This window comes from Choloepus didactylus, chromosome 2, assembly GCF_015220235.1.
Source record: "Choloepus didactylus isolate mChoDid1 chromosome 2, mChoDid1.pri, whole genome shotgun sequence".
NCBI lineage: Eukaryota > Metazoa > Chordata > Mammalia > Pilosa > Megalonychidae > Choloepus > Choloepus didactylus.
The window spans coordinates 129,667,568-129,692,460 of record NC_051308.1 but is presented as its reverse complement, the minus strand read 5'-3'; the positions used below and the strand labels follow the sequence as shown (position 1 = coordinate 129,692,460).

General features: G+C 35.4%; 1 protein-coding gene across 4 annotated transcripts in view; it reads left to right on the top strand.

Moving 5' to 3' along the window:
* CEPT1 (choline/ethanolamine phosphotransferase 1) overlaps positions 1 to 24,893 on the top strand; it is a 43,222-nt gene that overhangs the window by 14,886 nt on the left and 3,443 nt on the right. For 3 of the 4 annotated variants that reach the window (XM_037826395.1, XM_037826394.1, XM_037826396.1), the window contains exons 4-5: positions 485 to 626; positions 20,406 to 20,490. In XM_037826395.1, the coding sequence (XP_037682323.1) occupies positions 485 to 626; positions 20,406 to 20,490 (227 nt within the window). Of the gene's footprint in view, positions 1 to 484; positions 627 to 13,989; positions 14,075 to 20,405; positions 20,491 to 24,893 lie in introns of all 4 variants that reach the window. The other variant, XM_037826397.1, reaches the window with a different exon arrangement.

Here is a 24,893-nt window from a genome sequence, read left to right as displayed (position 1 = left end):
AACTGACAGTCATATTTGCAATATAGTATGTCACCCATAATGATAATCCACTGAGTAAGAAAGGAGAGTTATCAGTCTGAAGCAAGTAGGTCACTTTGTGGATAACCTAGATCCTTTTGGTTTTCTTTCTTTTTTGACTCTCTGCTTTTTAACTTTTTACTGCTCATTAGGACCACTATCACTGAGTTGGAAAATTATGCAAAAAATTCTAAAATATTTTAGTTGCTTTCAAGACGTTTAGTTCTACTATGTGGTTATATATATATATATATATATATATATACTATAGTGAATGAAGAGATTAAAATTATGGGGTAAAAGATAATGTTGGGATTATATCCTGCCTTCCTGTTACCATAGAAAAATGACAGCAGATTGTACATTCAAAGCATTTCTTCTCTTTGGCTCATCTAAAATCATTTCCAGCTTTGTTAATGTTTGTTATTCAAATTGTTCAGTTTTTATTGTGCTCTTTCTTCTGCAGTTTTTGTGGTTCTTGGAACTTGTATTGCAGTGCAACTGGGAACAAACCCTGATTGGATGTTTTTTTGTTGTTTTGCTGGGACATTCATGTTTTATTGTGCGCACTGGCAAACATATGTTTCTGGAACATTGAGGTTCGGAATGTAAGTAACACTTAGTACTGTTTTTGTTTTCTTTCTTAAATATGGAGAATGGTGGTTATAGGTATTGGACTATTAGTCATTGGTCAAATTACTGAATTAGTTTAACTATTACCTAATAATCTCTGTCGTATGTCCCTGTGTCTCACTTTTTGAAAGGATATATCAAAACCTCTTAATGAATATTTTTAAAGCAATATGAAAAGCAGTAGCCCCTCCTCACTCATCTCCAATTGTCCCACAGACAAATTCATCCTTTTTTTCCTGCCATTCACCTAACCTTTGTGTTTTATTTTAACATATATGATTGCATTTTCAGGAAAAAGAAGATAGTTCATGAGAGCAAAGAGCAACTCTTATCTCTGAATATCATGGCTTCTGTTAGGTTTTATTTTCACATGATTTTATTAATTTATTCAAATGTTTAAAAACTTTTTATTTTGAAATAATGTCAAACTTACTTGGAAATTGTAGAAAATAATACAAAAGCAATACAGAGAACTCCAATATATCCTCTACCCAGAAACCCAGATTTACCAGCTTTTAGCCTTCTGCCACATTTGTTACTTCATTCTGTTTATCTTTTAAACGTTTGAGAGTAGGTTGCATTCATCATACTCGTTTACCACTTCTCACTTCCATGTATTTTTCCCAAGAACGAGGATATTCACTTACGTAACCACAGTAAGTAAAGTTACAAAGTTCGAGAAATTTAACGTTTGTCTGTATTCCAATTTTTTCTTGTTCCAATAATGTCCTTTTGGGCATTTTCTCCTTTATTAGTTCCAGTCAGGGATCATGTGTTGGATTTAATTGTCATTGTCTCTTTAGTCCCTCTCTCCCTGTCTATTTTTTTTTTTTTTTTTTTTTTTTTTTTTTTTTTTTGAGATATATTCACATACCACGCAGTCATACAAAACAAATTGTACTTTCGATTGTTTACAGTACCATTACATAGTTGTACATTCATCACCTAAATCAATCCCTGACACCTTCATTAGCACACACACAAAAATAACAAGAATAATAATTAGAGTGAAAAAGAGCAATTGAAGTAAAAAAGAACACTAGGTACCTTTGTCTGTTTGTTTGCTTCCCCTACTTTTCTACACATCGATCCATAAACTAGACAAAGTGGAGTTTGGTCCTTATGGCATTCCCAATCCCACTGTCACCCCTCATAAGCTACATTTTTATACAACTGTCTTCGAGATTCATGGGTTCTGGGTTGTAGTTTAACAGTTTCAGGCATCCACCACCAGCTACCCCAATTCTTTAGAACCTAAAAAAGGTTGTCTAAAGTGTGCGTAAGAGTGCCCACCAGAGTGATCTCTCGGCTCGTTTTGGAATCTCTCTGCCACTGAAGCTTATTTCATTTCCTTTCACATCCCCCTTTTGGTCAAGAAGATGTTCTCCATCCCACGATGCCGGGTCTACATTCCTCCCCGGGAGTCATATTCCACGTTGCCAGGGAGATTCACTTCCCTGGGTGTCTGATCCCACGTAGGGGGGAGGGCAGTGATTTCACCTTTCAAGTTGGCTTAGCCAGAGAGAGAGGGCCACATCTGAGCAACAAAGAGGCATTCAGGAGGAGACTCTTAGGCACAAATACAGGGAGGCCTAGCCTCTCCTTTGCAGCAACCGTCTTCCCAAGGGTGAAACTTATGGTAGAGGGCTCAACCCATCAAACCACCAGTCCCCTATGTCTGTGGTCATGTTAGCAACCATGGAGGTGGGGTAGGCGAATACCCCTGCATTCTCCACAGGCTCCTCAAGGGGGCACTACATCGTTTTTTTTTTTTTTTTTTTTTTTTTTTTTTTTTTTTTTCCTTGTTTGTCTTTTTTCTTTTTTTTTTTTTTTAACTTTCCCTTCTTTTTTCAAATCAACTGTATGAAAAAAAAAGTTAAAAAGAAAACAAACATACAATAAAAGAACATTTCAAAGAGACCATAGCAAGGGAGTAAGAAAAAGACAACTAACCTAAGATAACTGCTTAACTTCCAACATGTTCCTACTTTACCCCAAGAAAGTTACATACTATAGCAACATTCAGTGAACTTGTTCCTACTACATCCATCAGAAATTAACAGACCATAGTCATTTCTGGGCATCCCCAGAACGTTAAATAGCTTATCTGTTCTTCTTGGATTATTGTTCCCCCTTCCTTAATTGCTCTCTACTGCTAGATCCCCTACATTCTACATTATAAACCATTTGTTTTACATTTTTCAAAGTTCACATTAGTGGTAGCATATAATATTTCTCTTTTTGTGCCTGGCTTATTTCGCTCAGCATTATGTCTTCAAGGTTCATCCATGTTGTCATATGTTTCACCAGATCGTTCCTTCTTACTGCCGCGTAGTATTCCATCGTGTGTATATACCACATTTTATTTATCCACTCATCTGTTGATGGACATTTGGGTTGTTTCCATCTCTTGGCAATTGTGAATAATGCTGCTATGAACATTGGCGTGCAGATATCTGTTCGTGTCACTGCTTTCCGATCTTCCGGGTATATCCCGAGAAGTGCAATCGCTGGATCGAATGGTAGCTCTATCTCTAGTTTTCTAAGGAACTGCCAGACTGACTTCCAGAGTGGCTGAACCATTATACAGTCCCACCAACAATGGATAAGAGTTCCAATTTCTCCACATCCCCTCCAGCATTTGTAGTTTCCTGTTTGTTTAATGGCAGCCATTCTAACCGGTGTTAGATGGTATCTCATTGTGGTCTTAATTTGCATCTCTCTAATAGCTAGTGAAGCTGAACATTTTTTCATGTGTTTCTTGGCCATTTGTATTTCCTCTTCAGAGAACTGTCTTTTCATATCTTTTGCCCATTTTATAATTGGGCTGTCTGTACTATTGTCATTGAGTTGTAGGATTTCTTTGTATATGCAAGATATCAGTCTTTTGTCAGATACATGGTTTCCAAAAATTTTTTCCCATTGAGTTGGCTGCCTCTTTACCTTTTTGAGAAATTCCTTTGAGGTGCAGAAACTTCTAAGCTTGAGGAGTTCCCATTTATCTATTTTCTCTTTTGTTGCTTGTGCTTTGGGTGTAAAGTCTAGGAAGTGGCCTCCTAATACAAGGTCTTGAAGATGTTTTCCTACATTATCTTCTAGGAGTTTAATGGTACTTTCTTTTATATTGAGATCTTTGGTCCATTTTGAGTTAATTTTTGTGTAGGGGGTGAGGTAGGGGTCCTCTTTCATTCTTTTGGATATGGATATCCAACTCTCCCAGCCCCATTTGTTGAAAAGACCATTATGGCTCAGTTCGGTGACTTTGGGGGCCTTATCAAAGATCAGTCGGCCATAGATCTGAGGGTCTATCTCTGAATTCTCAATTCTATTCCATTGATCTATATGTCTATCTTTGTGCCAGTACCATGCTGTTTTGGCAACTGTGGCTTTATAATAAGCTTCAAAGTCAGGGAGTGTAAGTCCTCCCACTTCGTTTTTCTTTTTTAAAGTGTCTTTAGCAATTCGAGGCATCTTCCCTTTCCAAATAAATTTGATAACTAGCTTTTCCAAGTCTGCAAAGTTGGTTGTTGGAATTTTGATTGGGATTGCATTGAATCTGTAGATGAGTTTGGGTAGAATTGACATCTTAATGACATTTAGCCTTCCTATCCATGAACATGGAATATTTTTCCATCTTTTAAGGTCCCCTTCTATTTCTTTTAGTAGAGTTATGTAGTTTTCTTTGTATAGGTCTTTTACATCTTTGGTTAAGTTTATTCCTAGGTACTTGATTTTTTTAGTTGCTATTGAAAATGGTATCTTTTTCTTGAGTGTCTCTTCAGTTTGTTCATTTCTAGCATATAGAAACATTACTGACTTATGTGCATTAATCTTGTATCCCGCTACTTTGCTAAATTTGTTTATTAGCTCTAGTAGGTGTATCGTTGATTTCTCAGGGTTTTCTAGATATAAGATCATATCATCTGCAAACAATGACAGTTTTACTTCTTCTTTTCCAATTTGGATGCCTTTTATTTCTTTGTCTTGCCGGATTGCCCTGGCTAGCACTTCCAGCACAATGTTGAATAACAGTGGTGACAGTGGGCATCCTTGTCTTGTTCCTGATCTTAGAGGGAAGGCTTTCAGTCTCTCACCATTGAGTACTATGCTGGCTGTGGGTTTTTTCATATATGCTCTTTATCATGTTGAGGAAGTTTCCTTCAATTCCTACCTTTTGAAGTGTTTTTATCAAAAACGGATGTTGGATTTTGTCAAATGCTTTTTCAGCATCTATTGAGATGATCAATTGATTTTTCCCTTTCGAGTTTTTAATGTGTTGTAATACATTGATTGTTTTTCTTATGTTGAACCATCCTTGCATGCCTGGAATGAACCCCACTTGGTCATGGTGTATGATTTTTTTAATGTGTCTTTGGATTCGATTTGCAAGTATTTTGTTGAGGATTTTTGCATCTATATTCATTAGGGAGATTGGCCGGTAGTTTTCCTTTTTTGTAGCATCTTTGCCTGGTTTTGGTATTAGATTGATGTTAGCTTCATAAAATGAATTAGGTAGTGTTCCATTTTTTTCAATGTTTTGAAAGAGTTTGAGTAAGATTGGTGTCAGTTCTTTCTGGAAAGTTTGGTAGAATTCCCCTGTGAAGCCATCTGGCCCTGGGCATTTATTTGTGGGAAGATTTTTGATGACTGATTGGATCTCTTTGCTTGTGATGGGTTGGTTGAGGTCTTCTATTTCTTCTCTGGTCAGTCTAGGTTGTTCATATGTTTCCAGGAAATTGTCCATTTCTTCTACATTATCCAGTTTGTTGCCATACAGTTGTTCATAATATCCTCTTATAATTTTTTTAATTTCTTCAGGATCTGCAGTTATGTCACCTTTTTCATTCATTATTTTGTTTATATGGGTCTTCTCTCTTTTTGATTTTGTCAGTCTAGCTAGGGGCTTGTCAATCTTGTTGATCTTCTCAAAGAACCAACTTTTGGTGATATTTATCCTCTCTATTGTTTTTTGTTCTCTATGTCATTTATTTCTGCTTTAATCCTTGTTATTTCTTTTCTTCTACTTGGTTTAGGATTGGTTTGCTGTTCATTTTCTAGCTTCTTCAGTTGATCCATTAGTTCTTTGATTTTGGCTCTTTCTTCCTTTTTAATATATGCGTTTAGTGCTATAAATTTCCCCCTTAGCACTGCTTTTGCTGCATCCCATAGGTTTTGGTATGTTGTGTTCTCATTTTCATTCGTTTCTATATATTTAGCAATTTCTCTTGCTATTTCTTCTTTAACCCACTGATTGTTTAGGAGTGTGTTGTTTAACCTCCAGGTATTTGTGAATTTTCTAAGTCTCTGATGGTTATTGACTTCTAATTGTATTCCATTGTGGTCAGAGAATGTGCTTTGAATAATTTCAATCTTTTTAAATTTATTGAGGCTTGTTTTATGTCCCAGCATATGATCTATTCTGGAGAAAGTTCCGTGAGCACTAGAAAAGTATGTGTATCCTGTTGATTTGGGATGTAATGTCCTGTAGATGTCTGTTAAATCTAATTCATTTATCAGATTGTTTAGGTTTTCAATTTCCTTATTGGTCTTCTGTCTGGTTGATCTATCTATAGGAGAGAGTGATGTGTTGAAGTCTCCCACAATTATTGTGGAAACATCAATTGCTTCCTTTAGTTTTGCCAAAGTTTCTCTCATGTATTTTGTGGCACCTTGATTGGGTGCATAGACATTTACGATTGTTATTTCTTCTTGCTGAATTGCCCCTTTTATTAGTATGTAGTGGCCTTCTTTGTCTCTCAAAACATCCCTGCATTTGAAGTCTATTTTATCTGAGATTAATATTGCTACACCTGCTTTCTTTTGGCTGTAGCTTGCATGAAATATTTTTTTCCATCCTTTCACTTTCAGTTTCTTTGTGTCCCTGTGTCTAAGATGAGTCTCTTGTATGCAACATATTGATGGTTCATTTTTTTTGATCCATTCTGCGAATCTATATCTTTTAATTGGGGAGTTTAATCCATTTACATTCAACGTTAAAACCGTGAAGGCATTTCTTGAATCGGCCATCTTATCCTTTGGATTATGTTTGCCATATTTTTCCCTCTCTCTATTAATATCCTTTATTGTACCCATACCGAATCTCTTTAGTACTGAACCTTTCTCCAAGTCTCTCTGTCCTGTCTTTGTTTGTCTGTCTGTAGGGCTCCCTTTAGTATCTCCAGTAGGGCAGGTCTCTTGTTAGCAAATTCTCTCAGCATTTCTTTGTCTGTGAAAAATTTAAGCTCTCCCTCAAATTTGAAGGAGAGCTTTGCTGGATAAAGTATTCTTGGCTGGAAATTCCTCTCACTCAGAATTTTAAATATATCGTGCCACTGCCTTCTCGCCTCCATGGTGGCTGCTGAGTAGTCACTACTTAGTCTTATGCTGTTTCCTTTGTATGTGGTGAATTGCTTTTCTCTTGCTGCTTTCAGAACTTGCTCCTTCTCTTCTATGTTTGACAGTGTGATCAGTATATGTCTTGGAGTGGGTTTTTTTGGATTTATTCTATTTGGAGTTCGCTGAGCATTTATGATTTGTGTATTTATGTTGTTTAGAAGATTTGGGAAGTTTTCCCCAACAATTTCTTTGAATACTCTTCCTAGACCTTTACCCTTTTCTTCCCCTTCTGGGACACCAATGAGTCTTATATTCGGACGTTTCATATTATCTATCATATCCCTGAGGTCCATTTCGAGTTTTTCAATTTTTTTCCCCATTCTTTCTTTTATGTTTTCATTTTCCATTCTGTCATCTTCCAGGTCACTGATTCGTTGTTCAACTTCCTCTAGTCTTGTACTATGAGTGTCCAGAATCTTTTTAATTTGGTCAACAGTTTCTTTAATTTCCATAAGATCATCCATTTTTTTATTTAGTCTTGCAATGTCTTCTTTATGCTCTTCTAGGGTCTTCTTGATTTCCTTCATATCCTGTACTAGGGTCTCATTGTTCATCTTTAGGTCTTTGAGTAGCTGCTCTAGGTGTGTCTCTTCTGGTCTTTTGATTTGGGTGCTTGGGCTTGGGTTATCCATATCGTCTGGTTTTTTCATATGCTTTATAATTTTCTGTTGTTTTTGGCCTCGTGGCATTTGCTGACCTTGATAGGGTTCTTTTAGGGTTTGTAGACCAGTTGAAGTCCTTATCTCTAATTTATCAGATCTACAGCTTCGTGGAGTACACTTTCTCTAAGTAACCAGCAGGTGGCGTCCACGAGCCACCTGTTCTCCACAAGCCAGATCTCCCCTGCTTAGCCTTTTTGGTGAGTGGGGGAGTGAGTCTTGTGGGGCCCAATTGGTGTCCCAAGCTTGCGTGTGTAGTTGGTGTTGCCTGCCCTGTATGTGGGGCGTGTTTCTGGGCAGTCGGGTAGGGGGGGTGGCCCTAACAATCAAATCTCCCTGATGATCCTAGAGTTTTAAAGCTACTGCAATAGTCTAATCCTTCAGTTCAGTCCTGCCACAGTTTGTCTCTGCCACTGACCCACAAGTCTTTGGTATTGGCATATGGCTCCTGAGACTTGCAAGTGGGCCCCTCTTCCAGGCTGTGCACCCCGGGTCCTCTGTTGAGGGATGACTGTGCTATGTCGCAGGTGAGTGCCGTCCCCCCAGGGCAGTTCTGGGCTGCTGGGCTGTGTTGGGAGGCTCCCAGTCTGCTCAAATGATGGCTGAATGGGGCTCTGTTAATTCACCTCTCCCTGTCTATTTGTCCCATTGTGGTAACATATATACAACATAAAATTTCCCATTTTAACCACTTTGAAGCATACATTTCATTGTTATTAATTACATTCACAATATTGTGCTGCTGTCACCACCATCCATTACCAAAACCTTTCCATCACCCCAAACAGAAACTCGGCACTCATTAAGCATTAACACCCCATTCCCCCTGCCTCACACCCTTGGTAATTTGTAATCTACTTTCTGTCTCTGAATTTGTATATTCTAGTTATTTCATGTAATTGAAATCATATACTGTCTGTCCTTTTGTGTCAAACCTATAGTATCAGAACTATAGTCCTTATTACAGCTAAATAATAATACATTGGTGTGTTATTTATTAATCTACAAATATCTGTGCCCTTGGTAATTCAGTTGGGCACACCATATGGATTATAACTGCTAATGAAATGCCTGAGAATTTCAAGAATGAAATACAGACCTTTCTTTGAAAGTTTCCTACCTGGTGATCAAATATGAATGAGTAAACCCAGTCTTGGAACGAGGTTAAAGATGGCATTCACCAACTGGTGTTTAATTCAGTATCACAGATCCTACTTACACTGCTCAAGTTATTCTTTTTTTGTGTGGCATAGGATTCAAAGAGAAGGGACTTGAGAAAGACTCTGTAAACTCTATGAAATGTCAAAATAAAAGTCTGATTGTAAATGACAGGAGAACATCTTAACCTAGTCTCCAATTTAGATGAGTCATTAATGGATTTTTTTGGTTTAGATCCCTAGTACATTTAGTTTTCTAGGCCTTGAAAAAGCAGGATGCATAGAAATTCAGCTTTTCATCTCTAAGTTCAATTTGGATAATTTTTGCTTGGAGTTTAAGATGTTCTTAACTTAACGGCAGTAACTGAAGAATTATTAATACTTTAGATGTTAACTATTTAAAGGATTGGGATGTATTAGAATAATTTCATATTACAGAGGTTTAGAGAATATGTTTAAGGCACTTCTTAAGGTGCTGTTCCGATTAGAGTCAGTAGTAGATATAAGTGTTTGAAAACTATGCCTGTGTATCATCAACAATTGATAAAATGATCATAGCTCAGAAAATCTCAAAGATTTCTGATGCAAAAAAAAGCAGTAATTGAAAATATTACGTGCTGGTGTTTTTTCTCAGTATGTCTTGTTTTTGTAGTCTTTCTCTGCATCAGGTAAAACCAAAAATGTAATGAACTTGTAAAGATAGACTTCTAATATCACTCGGTTTGCCCTATTTCAGTTTTAATTTTTGGTGCTGTTTACGTTTTCAAAAATAGCAGAATGTGTGGTTTCTGGATTTCATGCAGTTTATGTTTCGTTGGTTATCATCTCACAGTTAATTTTCCAGCCCTTATTTTGAAAGCTTATGTATTATCCAGCCTTAATTCATTCCTTTTCTCTTTCAAGTAAAGCAACACCAACCATATGTGTTGGAATCTAAAGGAAGGAGAGAGAATGAAACCGTGGTAGTAGAGGAAGAATAAATAGTATTTTTAGGAATGATTTGATATCACAGCTTTCTACTTGTCTGTCTTAGAATTTACTTCATGGTGTATTTCTTTATGTATTTGAAGAAATGCACATAGTTTCATACGGTTGGATCCTAATATGCCTGTATGGGAGTGGCAGGATATACGGCTGGGGAAGATCTAGAAAATAAAGGGCCTTCTATGCTCTGTCAAGAAATTTTGGCCTTCTGTCCTGAATCTTTGGTGAGCCTTTGCACATTCTAAAGCAGGGAATGACAAAAGTACCTTTTAGAAAGATCAATCTGGCAACATTGTGGAGAGTGAATTAGAGTGATCTGTGATAGAAGTAGGGAGACCCGTTAGGAAGCATCACTATAATTAGGGCAAGGAATCATGAAGCCTGAACTAACAGTTACATTGGAACTGTAACTCCAATAACAGTTGCTTTTGAAGAGAAAGGGATAGGTTGGAGAGAGAGTTAAGAGGTAGAAATTATAGGGCGTAGTCTCTATTTGGAAGTGGAGAATACCTGAGAGGGCAGAAACTGGTTTTCTGGATTAGGTGTTTGAGTGGAAGGTAGAAAAAGGTACTATGGAAAGAGGAACCTGTGTGATGGGGGTGTTCTATTTATATGTTAGTGATTTTAGGCATCCAGATAGAATGAGAATAGCAGAAAATTTAGCAAATCTAGAAAGAAGCCTATGAAATGACTGAAATGAAAAGCCAAGGTAGGAGGAGTCATACCAGAGAGGAAAGCCAGAAGGGGTATAAATTTCTAAAGAGAACAATTAAATGCCGCCAAGACTCAAAATGAGGACAGAAAAGTATACCTTGTATTCATAGTAGTTTCTGTGTAGTAGTGGAGTAGGGTGTGATAAGTGAATGGAAGGTAAGTAAGTAGAGACAATTAGTACAGGTATAAAATGTGTGGCTCTGATGGGAAAGAGAGAGGTCTTGGTCAGAGAACATGGGTTCAAAGGAAGGAAAGTTTCCAACATGTGAAAGGTTTGAGCATACAGAAGAAGTCCAATAGAGAAGAAATTGAAGATGCGAGAAAAAGAGGATGATTTATGGAGTAAGATTGCTGAAGATGTAGGACCAGAGTAGTATAGTACTAGGTAACAGGTAGAGGGACTAGATAGGAGGAGGATGCTCTTTCACTGAGACTGGAGTGCTTCCAGTCTTTTTATACTTCTACTGGGGTGTTAAAAAAAAAAAGAAAGAAAAGAAAGGAAATATTGAGGCCAGTTTGAATTTAAAGTTGAAATTTAAATTAATTATTAATGTTACAAGGGGTAGTTTTTGATTTGAGGAAATCTTGCACTCAAAGCAGCATTGCATTTATTTTGTCTAATTAAAAGCAGACTATACTATTCATGAAAATATGAATGCTGCTAGTGCTTTACATTTAAGGAGATACTTACCAAATATTGATGCAATGGGAAGCATATAGAATACATTATGCAGACACCCCTAAAGAAGTCTAAAAAATGCCCTTTCAGATTTCAAATATTTTTCAAGAGCAGATAGAATAGGCAAAATTATAATTGGTTAAAAATTGAAGTAAAGTTTGTCTGTTTTGGGGGGAAAAGTCAAAATTTTATTTTGTTTATTTAGGAAGAACAAGGTCAACTTTTCAAATGTGGCTTGAGTATAGAAACTTTTTAAAATCACTTGCTTTTTCTTACGTTTTTCTGGAGGAAAGTGAAAGCATTAGGTACATTAGAAATCTTATAAGATTCCTTTTAAAATACATTTTTTTAACTTTTTAAATAAATTTTAAAATATTTTTATTTCATTTGTTTTATTTTGATATGTTTACACACGAGTGAAAAAAATCACGTGATTTCCCTTATGTCTAATAAATTGTAGTTGATATACCTGTAACAACCTTAATAAATAGAATTTTTGTTGAATAAGACATCTTTGTTCTTGTTAGTCTTTTTAATGTTGCTGTTTTTTAGTTGTAGTTAAGTTTGTTCATAGTATCTCAAACAAAAATAGGCACAGTAACTTAATTCACCAGTAAGTAGAGTTTTAGCTTTGTGAGAAAGCAAATATGCTTTGAATGCATCTTCCTTAAGATTAAAAGTTGTAGTTTTGGATACATTGCTTTGATCACAGCTAAAACTGCTTTGCACAGAGAATATGAATACCTTTCTATCTAGATAGATTTGTGTCCTGACTTTGCTGGACTGAGCAAGGAGAAACCTGATGATGAGCACTGCTCATTGGGACCCTTGCAGACCTAGTTTAGCCCTTTAGGGTTTTTATTAGCCTGGATATGAAAGATTGGAGTGGGAAACAGGATTAGAAGCTAGAACTTCATGAAGGGTTTGGGTTGATAGAAAATAATAAGAATTGTGTATGAGCTGAAGCTCATTTTAAAACGTTGTTAAAAATGTTTATAGATTGCAATAAATGGAGGAGTTCATGTTTCTTCTCTTAAGGCCTACACCCTCTGTATAACTAGGTATTTTTAAATACACAACTTGTATGTGTAGAATCATTTTTATAAAATATATGCTTAGAAGCCTTAAACAATTGTTAATTAAACCATATTTATACAAAACATGGACTGCAAAAAAATGTTCCATAATGTGAAAGGTGTTATCTTTTCAAGGAAAAAAAGAAATGATAATAATGACTTGAACTCAAGCCACCGTATCTTGCCTTAAGTCTTATCTCCAGATTGTCTTGTATATACTTAATAGCTTGAGCAAGGACTATAACTTTCATGGGCCTCATTTCCTAATTTACAAAGTAAGAGTTTAAATTAAATGATCTCCTAAGTTTCCTTCAAATTATGAAATCTGTGAGTCTCCTAATTTTACAGATGTTATTTCTAATGTATTTACCCCTTACAATTACAGCAGGCAGAGTATTGGTCTTCACTTTTATTATGTTTTTCAATTCATGCTTCTAAGGTTTCTCGTTTACATTAAAAACTGCCATGAAAAGTTTATTTCTATGTAAGTAAGTAATTTTCCACTTTTTCTTTTCTGTAGTTAAATGAAAAAAGTTTATAGGCTATGTATTCTACTGGTAGTCTGACAAATCCAGTTTATCTTCTTATCCAAGGTAGTGACTTCTAAAGAAATAATTATTTGAAGACCTCCTAGTAATTAGAAACTGTTAATACATAATCCACTTTCTGTGGTTGAAGATTAGGAAACTTCCTACTGAATACCTATGTAGGATCTGCATATCTTTAAATGGTTAAGATTTATCACATGAATTAATAAATATCAAAGATTTTTCTTTCAGTTAGTAGTTTCCCTGTGTATATTTTCTCTCAGCAATGATTCGTTCATTTGGATCCCAGCTCTACTCATTTAATTTTATCAAATTGTTACAAATAATATCTTCAAACAACCAACACTCAATTATTTGTTTTCATGTAAAGCCTAGATTGTAATTTGGGCTCTCAGATCATCAAGTAAAATCGTTGACCTCTTTATATAGCCCATTAGCATTCCTCAGTTCTTTTTTATCTGTAACATATGTGTGCCAAAACTTCTTCAGTGATTGAACTGGATATTTTCCTCAGCTTTACCACTAATAAGCTAATCCAATGTAGTAGACAGTTATAATGCTGTTACAGAGTTGAGGGAAGGAAAAGATTATAAACTAGAGCTTATCAGGAAAGAAGACAAGCAGATGGCCAGTTTGGCTTTTTCTCAGCTGAGGTAAAGAAAGGTTTGAGGCAGTTGAATGGGGTGCGGAATGATTTGTGGTTTCTCAAACATGTAATCGACTATACACTAGGTCTGCTGGGAAGCATTCCTGTCCACAGGGAAATCTGGATAGGGTCAGGTGCTGAATGTCACAGACTGTGATTATTGGCCGAGTAGTATTCACCACTTCTGGGGAATTAGGAAGTGATGGCATTTTTAGTACCGGTGTTTCCAGCTCCCTATTTACAAGTTGTTTATTTGGTGTGTTACGGTTTTAGTTTTTAGCTTTTCTATTGTTTTAATTTGATTAAGAAATATACCTGTATGCATAAGGATAACAATAGTACTGTATAAATTGTACCATGGTGTCTTTATAAGGAGAATGCTACCTTTTTAAATCTATTTTTGTTACCTATTTTAGTAGGGCTCTTTAGCAAAAACTCTGAGTAAAGTTATTTTGAAATGTTTGTTTCCCTATGCATAGATTCGATGTTACAGAGTCCCAGATCATAATTATAATATTCCAGCTTCTCACAGGAACCCTGGGACCCTGGTTCTGGAACTTCACGGTAACTACTAGAATATTCATGCTGTCCAATGAACAATGGCGTGAATTCTATAAAGTCAGCACCTTTGTCATGCACAGAATAATTAAAAAATGAAAACTCAAAAGTCTTCCTGGTGGTATTTCACAGGTTATTAGAAAACATTTAAAAACATATAATAGGGCAATAAAAATCCAACCTGTTAAGCAAATTTTTTGGAAAGTAGTATTTCCAGTGATTTGATGTAAAAAACAATTTTTTCCTGTTTACCTTTTGTAACTAATACCATTTTTGCCCTATATAAGGTTTTTTAAAACAAATACCTTTCCACCATTAAATAGATTTTTTCGATATTTATATTTTGAAACAGAAGAAAGCAGTTTTCCTTAGATAAGTTAACTGAGAGGACTCTATATTAATGTGGGAATGATTCTGCATATTCTCTTTAACTGCTTTAGCATATAAGCAAGCTAGTACTATTCTGCTTCAGTTTTCAGTGTTCTTGGTTTTGCTTAAAAAATTAATGCTAGAAGCTATTCTCACTCTATTTGTTTTGTTTACTGTTTTCCTCTCTACCTTGTGTTTTCAAAACTAAATATCCTTTGCTTTTCATATCACTATAGTCATCATTTGGACACATTTTTCCGTTTTCTTTAGTTTTTTGGTTTTTTAGTTTAGTTTTGTTTTTTGAGTAAATACATGCTCCCTTAACATAGTGCTAGGTATAAGTAGTATATCTTTATCCTCTTGTATTAGAATTGTAATTTTAACCTTATGACTTTTCAAAGTTCAAAGAGATTTACTAGGAAATGTTTTCCAAATGGAATAGCCCAGAACCCTTTACACTGAAATATGAAATTGTAGTATGTATTTACAAGTAAACTAGAACTTAGATTCCATTTATTTTGCCATTCAGGGAGTGCTGGAAAACATTCATATGGAAACCTGATAGAGCACTCTAGCACCACAAGGCTGCATTAGGCTTTCTACATTTAAGTCCCCCCTACTCACCCACCCCCCAAAAAAAATTATAAACATTTTCATATTGCTTCAGTAATGTGATAGAAATGGTAAAATTCTTGGTAGCGGAGTACGTATTCTTGCTGTAAGATATATTGCAAAGTTGTAAATCCAATAATTCAATGACAGTAGTGATGACTTTGGAAACAAATTAATAGTGAAGAGTATGTCTGTATCCTTTTTCTGTATAAATTTGGAATGTGAGGAATATTGGGAAGTACTATAGATATGATTTAGGAACAAAACTAAAGCCTTTTTTGAACTGAATTTGCAATGTATTTGCCTAATTATTTGTGGAATTCCTTCACAGGGTAGAGTAATATGTATCATTCAGGGTGTGTCGCCCTTAGAACCCCTCTCCCTTTAGGCTGTCTTCTGGTATTTTTTTCCAGAGACCTGTAGCTTTGTGCTCACTGCATTTGTCTAGATTGATACTTTTTGATAGTTCACTGATTAATTCACCAATGATTTTCTCCCCCCATGTTCTTAATGATATTAATAGTCATAATATTGACTGTGTTGTTTACTTCCACCTTGTCTGATAACAAAATATCTTTTATTTATAGAGCTCTTTCTGTTAAAATGTTTGTGAAGACTAATGCATTTTGACATCATGAAAAACATTTAAACAATTTTCTCCATATATGTGTCTTCACTTTTACCATTTGCCAACTTGCAGAGATTTGCTTTTGCTTTTAATATCTGTTGGCTTTAACTGATATGGTCATTGAAATGAAGTTGTCAGATGTTTTTTTTTCCAAAGTTCAGGAAAAAATAATTTTCAGAAAGAGTTGTTCTTTCTCATTTGTTTCCAAATCAGTTGAATTTATTAGCATCTAAACTTCCTATGCCAGCTGTTGTCTGGTGTATTCTAACATTTCAAGTAAAATTTTGTTGGTTTCCTAGAAGCACCATCCTGAAATGTATAAGATCTTAGCAGTAGCAAGTTATAAAGACTTAGGTTAAATGTTTGCCCCAATTGATTTATAGGCTAAAAATTAAAAGTTTGAACATAGTATAGGAACAAAACTCCCAGTTTCTTTCAAGGCTCTTTTCACTTCCTATCTCTGTAACCTTAGAAAAGTCATTTAACCACTTTGACTGAATTTCCTTAATCTATAAATGACGATAATAATTCCTACCTCCTAGGGTAGTTGTAAAAATTAAAAGTGTTAACATAAAGTGCTAACTACAGTGCCTGGCTTAGAGTAAGTGTTCATTGTCCTTATTAATAGATTCATTTTAAGACCTGCATCAGTAATTCCCAGTAGCTTCCTTATTTCTTCTAGAATTGATTGAGAGAAAGTAAGCCATGATCCCTTTGTTTAACTCCAAGATTGTTATTAAGTGAGGTGAGAGGACACTTCCTTCCTGTTCTTTTCTCCTGTTTTCCAAAGGTGATCTGGATAGAATGGCTCTTAAATTGAGATCTAAATTCTAGTTCCTCTTATATTAGAGTACTTGTTCTATTCTAGTATTTGGCTCTATTTTTCTTCTCTCACTCATAGTCACTCCATGGGCATTTTTCTTTTTAGTTTGTTCAGATTATCTGAAGATCCATATTGTCATTAATGTAGTGGGTAATACTGTTTTTAGTAATTCAGCTTATCCCATAAATAGATGTTTAAACTTGTCTGTTTGTTCTCTTATTAACACTTGTCTTAAAAATACTCATGGTTTTCATTCAACTATACAGTTGTTGTTTGTTAACATTAGTCTAAGCTTGCCATGACCAAGCTTAGACTAATGTTAATTTGCTCCTTATCAAGAGTAGCAGGTAAAATATTGGGAGGTAATATGTTCAATTTCTATGTTAATCTTCATTCCATTCCCCAACATCTCACTCCACCCTTGGTATTTTTGGTAAATATATAATGTCGTGCTCCAGTTATGCTTGATTTTCCCAGAACTTCATATCTGCTTAAAAATAACTGCAAATCTATGGTTTATCTATCAATTGCCAGAAGATTCAAGATAGCTTCAAATGGATTACTTTTTAAACCAAATGTTTCTTTTTAAAATAACTCACAAGTCAAATTGTACAGAGTTTCTTTGGCATTGTGTATTTATCCCTATTGCACATTCCATGTTAACCAAGTTAATAGCTAACCCAAATTACAACAAAATTATATTTACTATTTGTAGTTCAACTAAAAACATTTGTTTACAAATTAACTGCAAGTATGTCTTTGAAATGCATATGCCACGTATATACTAAAAACAAATTGTCTTATTTCTGATTTTAGAGGGAAAGACATAAAAAAAAAAAACCCTCTGGAAAAAGATAACTTGCCTATCAGCTCTCACAGAATATCAGTTAAACTTCTTCACACCCTCAGTTAATACTGTCTTGGAGTTCAGACCAAATGCATTTGTTAGATATTTCTCTGAACACAGAAATGAAAATGAAACTTTAAAATAGTCAGAAATTTTCTTCATAGTTAGCTCACTTAGATTGGAGTGGCTATGTTCCTCTGTTACCTTTTAAAGTGGGGGAATCCTTTTTGTCCTTTGCCAGCCTTTACTAAAATAAAATAGAAATAGGAAATTATCTTAAGGCAAGAGCAGTCAAGATGTTTAAATGCTTTATGGTTACAGAAAATTATGTTTAGTATTGTCAATTTTCCCCCTCTGAAACTTTTAGGCAGTGGTACTCTAATGCTTTAGATATGAGTTGTTTTCCCGTATGTTTTTTAAAATATTCACTCTGGTGTTTGGGGTGTTCTTCCACCACCATATCCCTTGTTTCTTTTTAAGGGTGATTTGAAGGGCTGTTCCTTTTTCAGTGGTGATGACGGTGGTACTGGTAGATTTATTTGTTTTTTTTTTTTGTTTTGTTTTTAAGGAATAATCCCAACACTTGGGAATATTATCATCTATGATTCTCCATTTTTAAAATCATAATAATTTTAAAAAAGGAAGTGATAACACAAATGCCTAATTCCTGTCTTTATGTAATAGTCTCCCTTCTAGATAACTATTTCATTCCTGCATGGCCAGAAAGATTAAAATGAGCCCCCTCCTAATATATGTTCCAGTAAGTTCAGCCTATAATGAGAGACTTGTTAATGGGAAGGGGGAAAATGGACTATCATATAAGTAGCTCTTCTAAACAGAATCATTAACTCTTTTGTTAATGCCATCCATCCCCTTTTAGCTGGCTTTAGTTCCCATACTGAAGAGGGCCTCACATCAGCACCCTTTTTCATTGTCAGTCAAAATGAGAGCCCCATTTCTAGTAGTGATAGGCTGTTTTTGTGATTCAGCTTTGTGAGTGCAGGAGGGACTCATCCCTGCATTCAGAGGATTACTCTAAATCAGATAAGAAAACAGAAAAAATATTCCTAATTATCTACCAACTGGTAAGTAAATTTCCCCTGGCCTTCTGTGCTAACATTAAGGCATTGTTGATCTAAATACAATGACAATATCTGAATGGTTTAGAAAATTCTGTCTTCCAGTGTTTCCAGACAGAATACTCCATAAAACCTTTCTTAGGAATCCCAAAGATCTCTCATGTTTTCTGTTTTCTTTTACATTCATCCAAGGTTCAAAGATTAATTGCATGAGGTTCCCTCCATTTTTATTTTTTAATTCTATACTTCTGGCCCTTCCCCTTCCAAAAGGCTGCTTCATATATCCAGCAAAATGTTGTAAGATGTCTACCCTCCTCCACCCAAGACAGAGTCGATCATCTTTGACACCTGCTTAGTCTCCTGAGTCTTCTACTGAGTCTAACCCCCCTTATTGGCAGCACCACTCACCAGGTCAGCTCTACAGATTCTTTTTAGCCTAATGCAGTCCATTTTTTCAATAAATGTGTATATCAAGATAACTACAGCACTATATGTTTGCAGCTTAATAACCCAGTTTCAACCCAGTTATTTATTATGGGCATGAGAGCTTCTTTGTCTTAAGCTCACATTATAGATTGTCTGCTTTAAGTATCAGTTTTAGAGATGGGGACTCTATTCTGCTCTGGGAATTGAACCCCATTACACTTGTTATCTGCTTTTTCTGAACTGATTACTTTTTTTTTAAATATCCTTCTTGGATAGATAATTATTCATTTTGTTCAAAAACTAGCATTATAAAAAAGGTATACAGTGAAAAGTCTCCTTCCCATCCTTATCCCTCCTCTGCACAGTTCCTGTCTTCCCCAACAGGTAATCATTGTTCTTAGTTTGTAATGTATCTTTCCAGAAATTTGTTATGGAATTAATGGCAAAAATAGAATATTATTTTTTCTCTTTTGCCCAAAAAGTGGCATATGCATTAGTCTGCAACTTTTTTCACTTACTGTGTTTTGGCTATCAGTATGTAGGAACTGCCTCATTCTTTTTGAAAGTTTCAAAATATTCCATTGTATCTAAGTACCATAATTTATATAACCACTTTCTTATTGAGAGATTTTTTTTAAATTTGCTGTTATAAATAATGAATAACCCTGTACAAATACCATTTTGTGCAAGTATATCTGTAGGATAAATTCTTAAAAGTATAAGGGATTTAGATTAAATTATCTGATAGTGATAGTCATAAAATTATACAAAACACTAGTCTGCAGAAAGAAAGGAACACTGGAGTATGCTTTGCTCTTCGATCTTTTTGTCCATATTCTTTTTTCAGACTTTTAATTTCTGCTGCCCTGTTTTTGCATCAAGTTTGTCTCTTCTCGACTGTGGGATCATTTTCAGCACCCCAAAGTTAAATCTTGGCTGCTTCAGTATGTTCTTTCCAGAAATCCTAATGTAGTTGACCTAGTGAGAATAAGAATTTGATTGAATGAATCTTTTTTTCACGCCTATACTATGAGCAGGCATTAAATGAAGATATCTAAAGGGCAGTAAGTTTTGCAAGATCTGAAAGATTTATGTTAAAGTTTATTATTTCTTCCATTTAATACTACAGTGCACTTACTTCAGGATTTCATGTTATATAGCAGTGTGATATAATTCTCTCCTTGATACTAAAATGTATCTTTCCCCTTCCCCTGCTGGTTTTTGTTTTGTTTTGTTTTGTTTTTTGGGTTGTTTTTTGTTTTTTGTTTTTTTTTGGTGGGAAAGGTTAAGTTCTATGGTTTCAGCTCAACTTCAATGAGTTAAAAATTTCCTTTGGAAAGGAGGGGTTTTTATTGCTCTGTGAAATTCATCAAATTAAAAAGCTCTGGATTTTATTTATTTTGCTCATAAATTTTTGACACTTTTCCCCTTTCCTCAATATTTTGAGATTTTTTTCTATTGTGCATGATAGAGGAATGCTGCTAAGCTTGCAAGTAATTAACTTGAAATTGTTTTGAGTAATTCTGCTTTTTTGGCTTTTTATACCTAATCAGAATTGATGTGACTGAGGTGCAAATCTTCATAATAATCATGCATTTGCTGGCTGTGATTGGAGGACCACCTTTTTGGCAATCTATGGTAACTTTGTTCGCATTGTGTATCCTGTGTAATGCATGTTATGTCTTTTGCTTGTATTTTCTGATACAGTATAATCCAATTAAAGGGTAATGTGTAAAATTATTTTATTCTTTCTGAAAATGGAACGTCACAGCAAGGTAGGACACAAAACTTCTTTTTACAACATGGTGAGTTTGACTACTTGGAGTTTTGTAGTTTATTATTAGATCCATTCCAGGTCTATGATTTTTGAAGGCCGTAGAGAATCTGGGTTAGTATTGTCATTATTATTTTACAGATGAGGAAACAAGTAGTGTAGCAAGTTTACTAACCAGTGACAGTATTAAATCAGACCCTTTTTCTCATTCTGAGCTATGTGAGTCTGATAGTTATTCTGTCATATGCATAAAGCTGCATCATAGATTTGGGGCAGTAAATTAATTCTGGCTCCAAAACAGAATAAATCCTTATTGAAATCAGTGCCATATGATTGTTTGAACAGCTAATACTGTTTTTCAACCTAATTTGAAATGCAGTCACTCCTACAAACACAAATTCTTAGCTTCCTCCTCTGTAAAATGAGGACAGTAATAATAATACCCATCTCATAAGGTTATTTTGGGCATTAAATGAGTTACTACAGGTACGGGATTCATTAAGTAGGACTGAAGCATTACTATTGAGTGTAACTTAATTGTATATCATTCTTGAACTAAAGAACTTGAAAAATGCCCCTACACGTAAATAATTCAGTTATGGTGATTTTCCATAAATGCTTGGTGGAGACTGATAATTAAGTTAATCTTTGCTATATTTTAGTAGAATTCATTTTCATTCAATTGTTGTTATTTGCAGCAGTTATAACTAGTTCTATAAAGTCACCATGAACACTGAGTTGGCGAATACTGATCCATTGGTCCTAGAAGAAATAATAGAATTAGGTTTCTGCAAGCCTATGGCCAAAACGTTTTTACCAACCAGGCAAAACATAACATTGATTTTTGTGTGTCTCTGTTTAAAGACACCATATTTAATGTATATTGTTTATTCATTAACATTGAACTCACAGGCAACAGCACCATAACTCATGCCTGAATGGAGCTTATCTAACGCAATTTTCTCTGTACGGCATGACAGAATCTTCTTGCACTTACGAACACTAGACAGCACTTTAGCACTAAGCTTGGGGATCATTTTTTTTTTTAATAATTCAATTTTATTGAGATATATTCACATACCATACAGTCATACAAAGCGTACAATCAGTTGTTCACAGTATCACCATATAGTTGTGTGTCCATCACCAAAATTAATTTTTGAACATTGTCATTACCACACACACAAAAGTAATAAGAATAAAAATTAAAGTTGAAAACAACAATTCAAGTAAAAAAGTTCACTGGTTGCTTTTTTTTTTTTTTTGCCCCTGTTTTTCTAGTCATCCATCCATACACTGGACAAAGGGGAGTGTGATCCACATGGCTTTCCCAATCACATTGTCACCCCTCATAAGCTACATTTTTATACAGTCGTCTTCAAGATTCAAGTGTTCTGGGTTGTAGTTTGATAGTTTCAGGCATTTACTGCTAGCTATTACAATTCATTAAAACCTAAAAAGGGTTCTCTACATTGTGCGTAAGAGTGCCCACCAGAGTGACCTCTCAGCTCCTTTTGGAATCTCTCAGCCACTGAAACTTATTTCATTTCATTTCACATCCCTCTTTTGGTCAAGAAGATATTCTCCATCCCATGATGCCGGGTCCAGATTCCTCCCCGGGAGTCATATTCCATGTTGCCAGGGTTATTTACTCCCCGGGGTGTCTGATCCCACATAGCGGGGAGGGCAGTGATTTCACCTGCCAAGTTGGCTTAGCTAGAGAGAGAGGGCCACATCTGAGCAACAAAGAGGCATTCAGGAGAAGACACTTGGGCACAATTATAAGCAGACCTAGCCTCTCCTTTGCAGTAACAATCTTCCCAAGGACAAGTATTGGGGATCATTTTAAACAGTGAAGTCACTAACAAAAAAACCACAAAAAAATGCAAAAGCATGGCACTAAATATACCATGGAAAGGACACTTGTTTACAGTTTGAGACCTGAAACAAGAAGGCAGAGCTTCAACTTATTCCTCAGCTGGGAATGTGTGCATTGGGTGTCTCAAATTTTTCACCACTCTACAGGTCTGCCGATGACCACAAAAGTACTGCGAGTATTGATTTGGGCTTACGGATAAATTTTAGTGAGTAGGCAAATTTACAAAGATGAGAACGAGGATCAACTCTATGTTATATTAAATTATTAACAAACATGCAATCCCATGTTCTCTAGAAGAAAGTATCTAATCTCAAAATGATAGTGTTTCTGCTGAAATTTATAACACCCATAAGGAAATTTTATTATGCCCATAGGAAAACTAGTCTAATAGTGTAACAGCTGAATTCTGCACTAACTCGAACTATTGAACCAAAACATATGTCTGTTGTAACTTGGTAAAGGTGTTGAGAATTTATGGCCTTTTTTTTTTTCCCCATCTCTAAATCTTTTTGAAACTGAATTACAATAGATTATACTACTTGGGTGTATAACTTCATGGCATAAATTCAGAGGATTTTCATTTGGCTCCAGGGTAGACCTCATGACCTAAGGGAGTTTTTATTATTCCCAAGTCTCAAAGACTATAGAGAGACTTTGAGTAGGCCTGAGATAAAGGTGTTTTCAGTACAGCTCTCTGGCTATTTTTATAGAGTGGATGCACTTTGGCCACCTTGGTGGAGTTCCAGAGCATGTGCTGCCAGAAAGAGCAGGATTGAGAAAGGCAATGTGCCCATCTTCCATGATTTTGAGTGTGGGGGAGAAAATGACAACACTCTGTGCTTTTTATAAGTGGCTCAGTTGGTGCCAATTTTTAAGGGAAAACATGGTTAGGCTTGGGATTCCTGTGACTCCAACTTTCCCTTCACTTTGCCTCATATTTTCTTGTAGCTAACTTCTTTTTTCATTATTGATGTGGGGGCAAGATGTGTCTTCGTACTCTTCCCAAAACAGTAGTTACACGTAGAGAGTAAGAGAGACGGAAAAGACCTTAAGCTTCATCCAACAAATGTATATTGAGCACCTACAATACCCAGGCTTCTGGAGAAAAGATAAAAATCAAAATCCTGCACTCAGGAGCTCGTGATTTGGTGTACGTAGCTATCATATGTGACAGAAGTGATGAGAGCCCTAAGAGTGTTCATGATATTTGCTGCTAGGTCTATAGCTTGCTTACTTGCTATGTGGTACAAGCCATGTACTAAATTTTCCTAGCTTTTCTAATATTATTTGTTTATTCTTTCAAAGGGCAGCAATTTCCATGATCCCAAAACAATTCACCAAATTATAAATACAGTTTTGATATTCATTTACTACAAATGGAGCACAGAATACTGTGTTAAATGGAGTTGGCACTTGTTCAGTACCCCAGCCCTAATACAGGAAGACTAATGCTTCTTTTGGAATCTGGGCAAGTGTAGTATTTCTCCCTTTGCCAGAGAGGTCCTTTGTCTTTCTGGAAGAAAAAAGGCTGGGGAAGGTTAGGAAACCGGCCAGATATTGAATTTCAGCCAGGTGCCTCAGATTTAGGTTGTCATTCCCTTAGTTTCCTGAACTAGAGCAGAAAAATCTATTAGCATTCAAAGCAACCAGGGTGTTGATTTTCTCCTCTATTAAAAACAAGTTGTGAATTTGGTGTGTAGAAGTTAGAGATCAGTTAGGGAAGGAAGAAGACAACATTTAGGATGTTCCATAAAGTGCTGGACTTGATTTTTAAGTTGACCTATTTCATTTTAGATTAAACACTGTCACGGTACAACTTGAAATTTGAACCATTGATTTCAGTTTTGTTTTTTAGAGCTGCAGTTTTGCAAGAGGTCATAGAGTTGTGTAAACAAGCTAAGTTCTTGAGAGATTTGAAGAAACAGACTGTCTAAATTTTAAGATTTTGCCAGTTTTACTGGGGTTTTATACATAGAAAAAAATAGGAAATGTCATGTTTCCTATTTGATTTCTAAAGTGTAGGCAGATAACAATGCTAAAAAGTGTAAATGCTTTTAATTAAATGTTTTCGTTGTAAGAACTCATTGCCCACTAAACCACTGTGAGCTTTTGGAATCTTGTTCTTATAGTCATTTGTTTCTATTAACTAGAATATATTGCTTGTTTCATTGTTGCTCTCTTTTTAGTCCATATTGGACAAAATTTGAGACTTCAGAAAAGTTAAAGGAGGGTACAATAGAGAAGAGCATCTAAAGGATTTAAAAATTTCATTACAACTATTTCATTTTAAATGATGGATATTGTGTTTGCAAGATTAAATATATGATTTTGATCCACTCAGCCTCCCTTGAGATAAAACAATCTATATCTTCAGTATACTATAGGAAT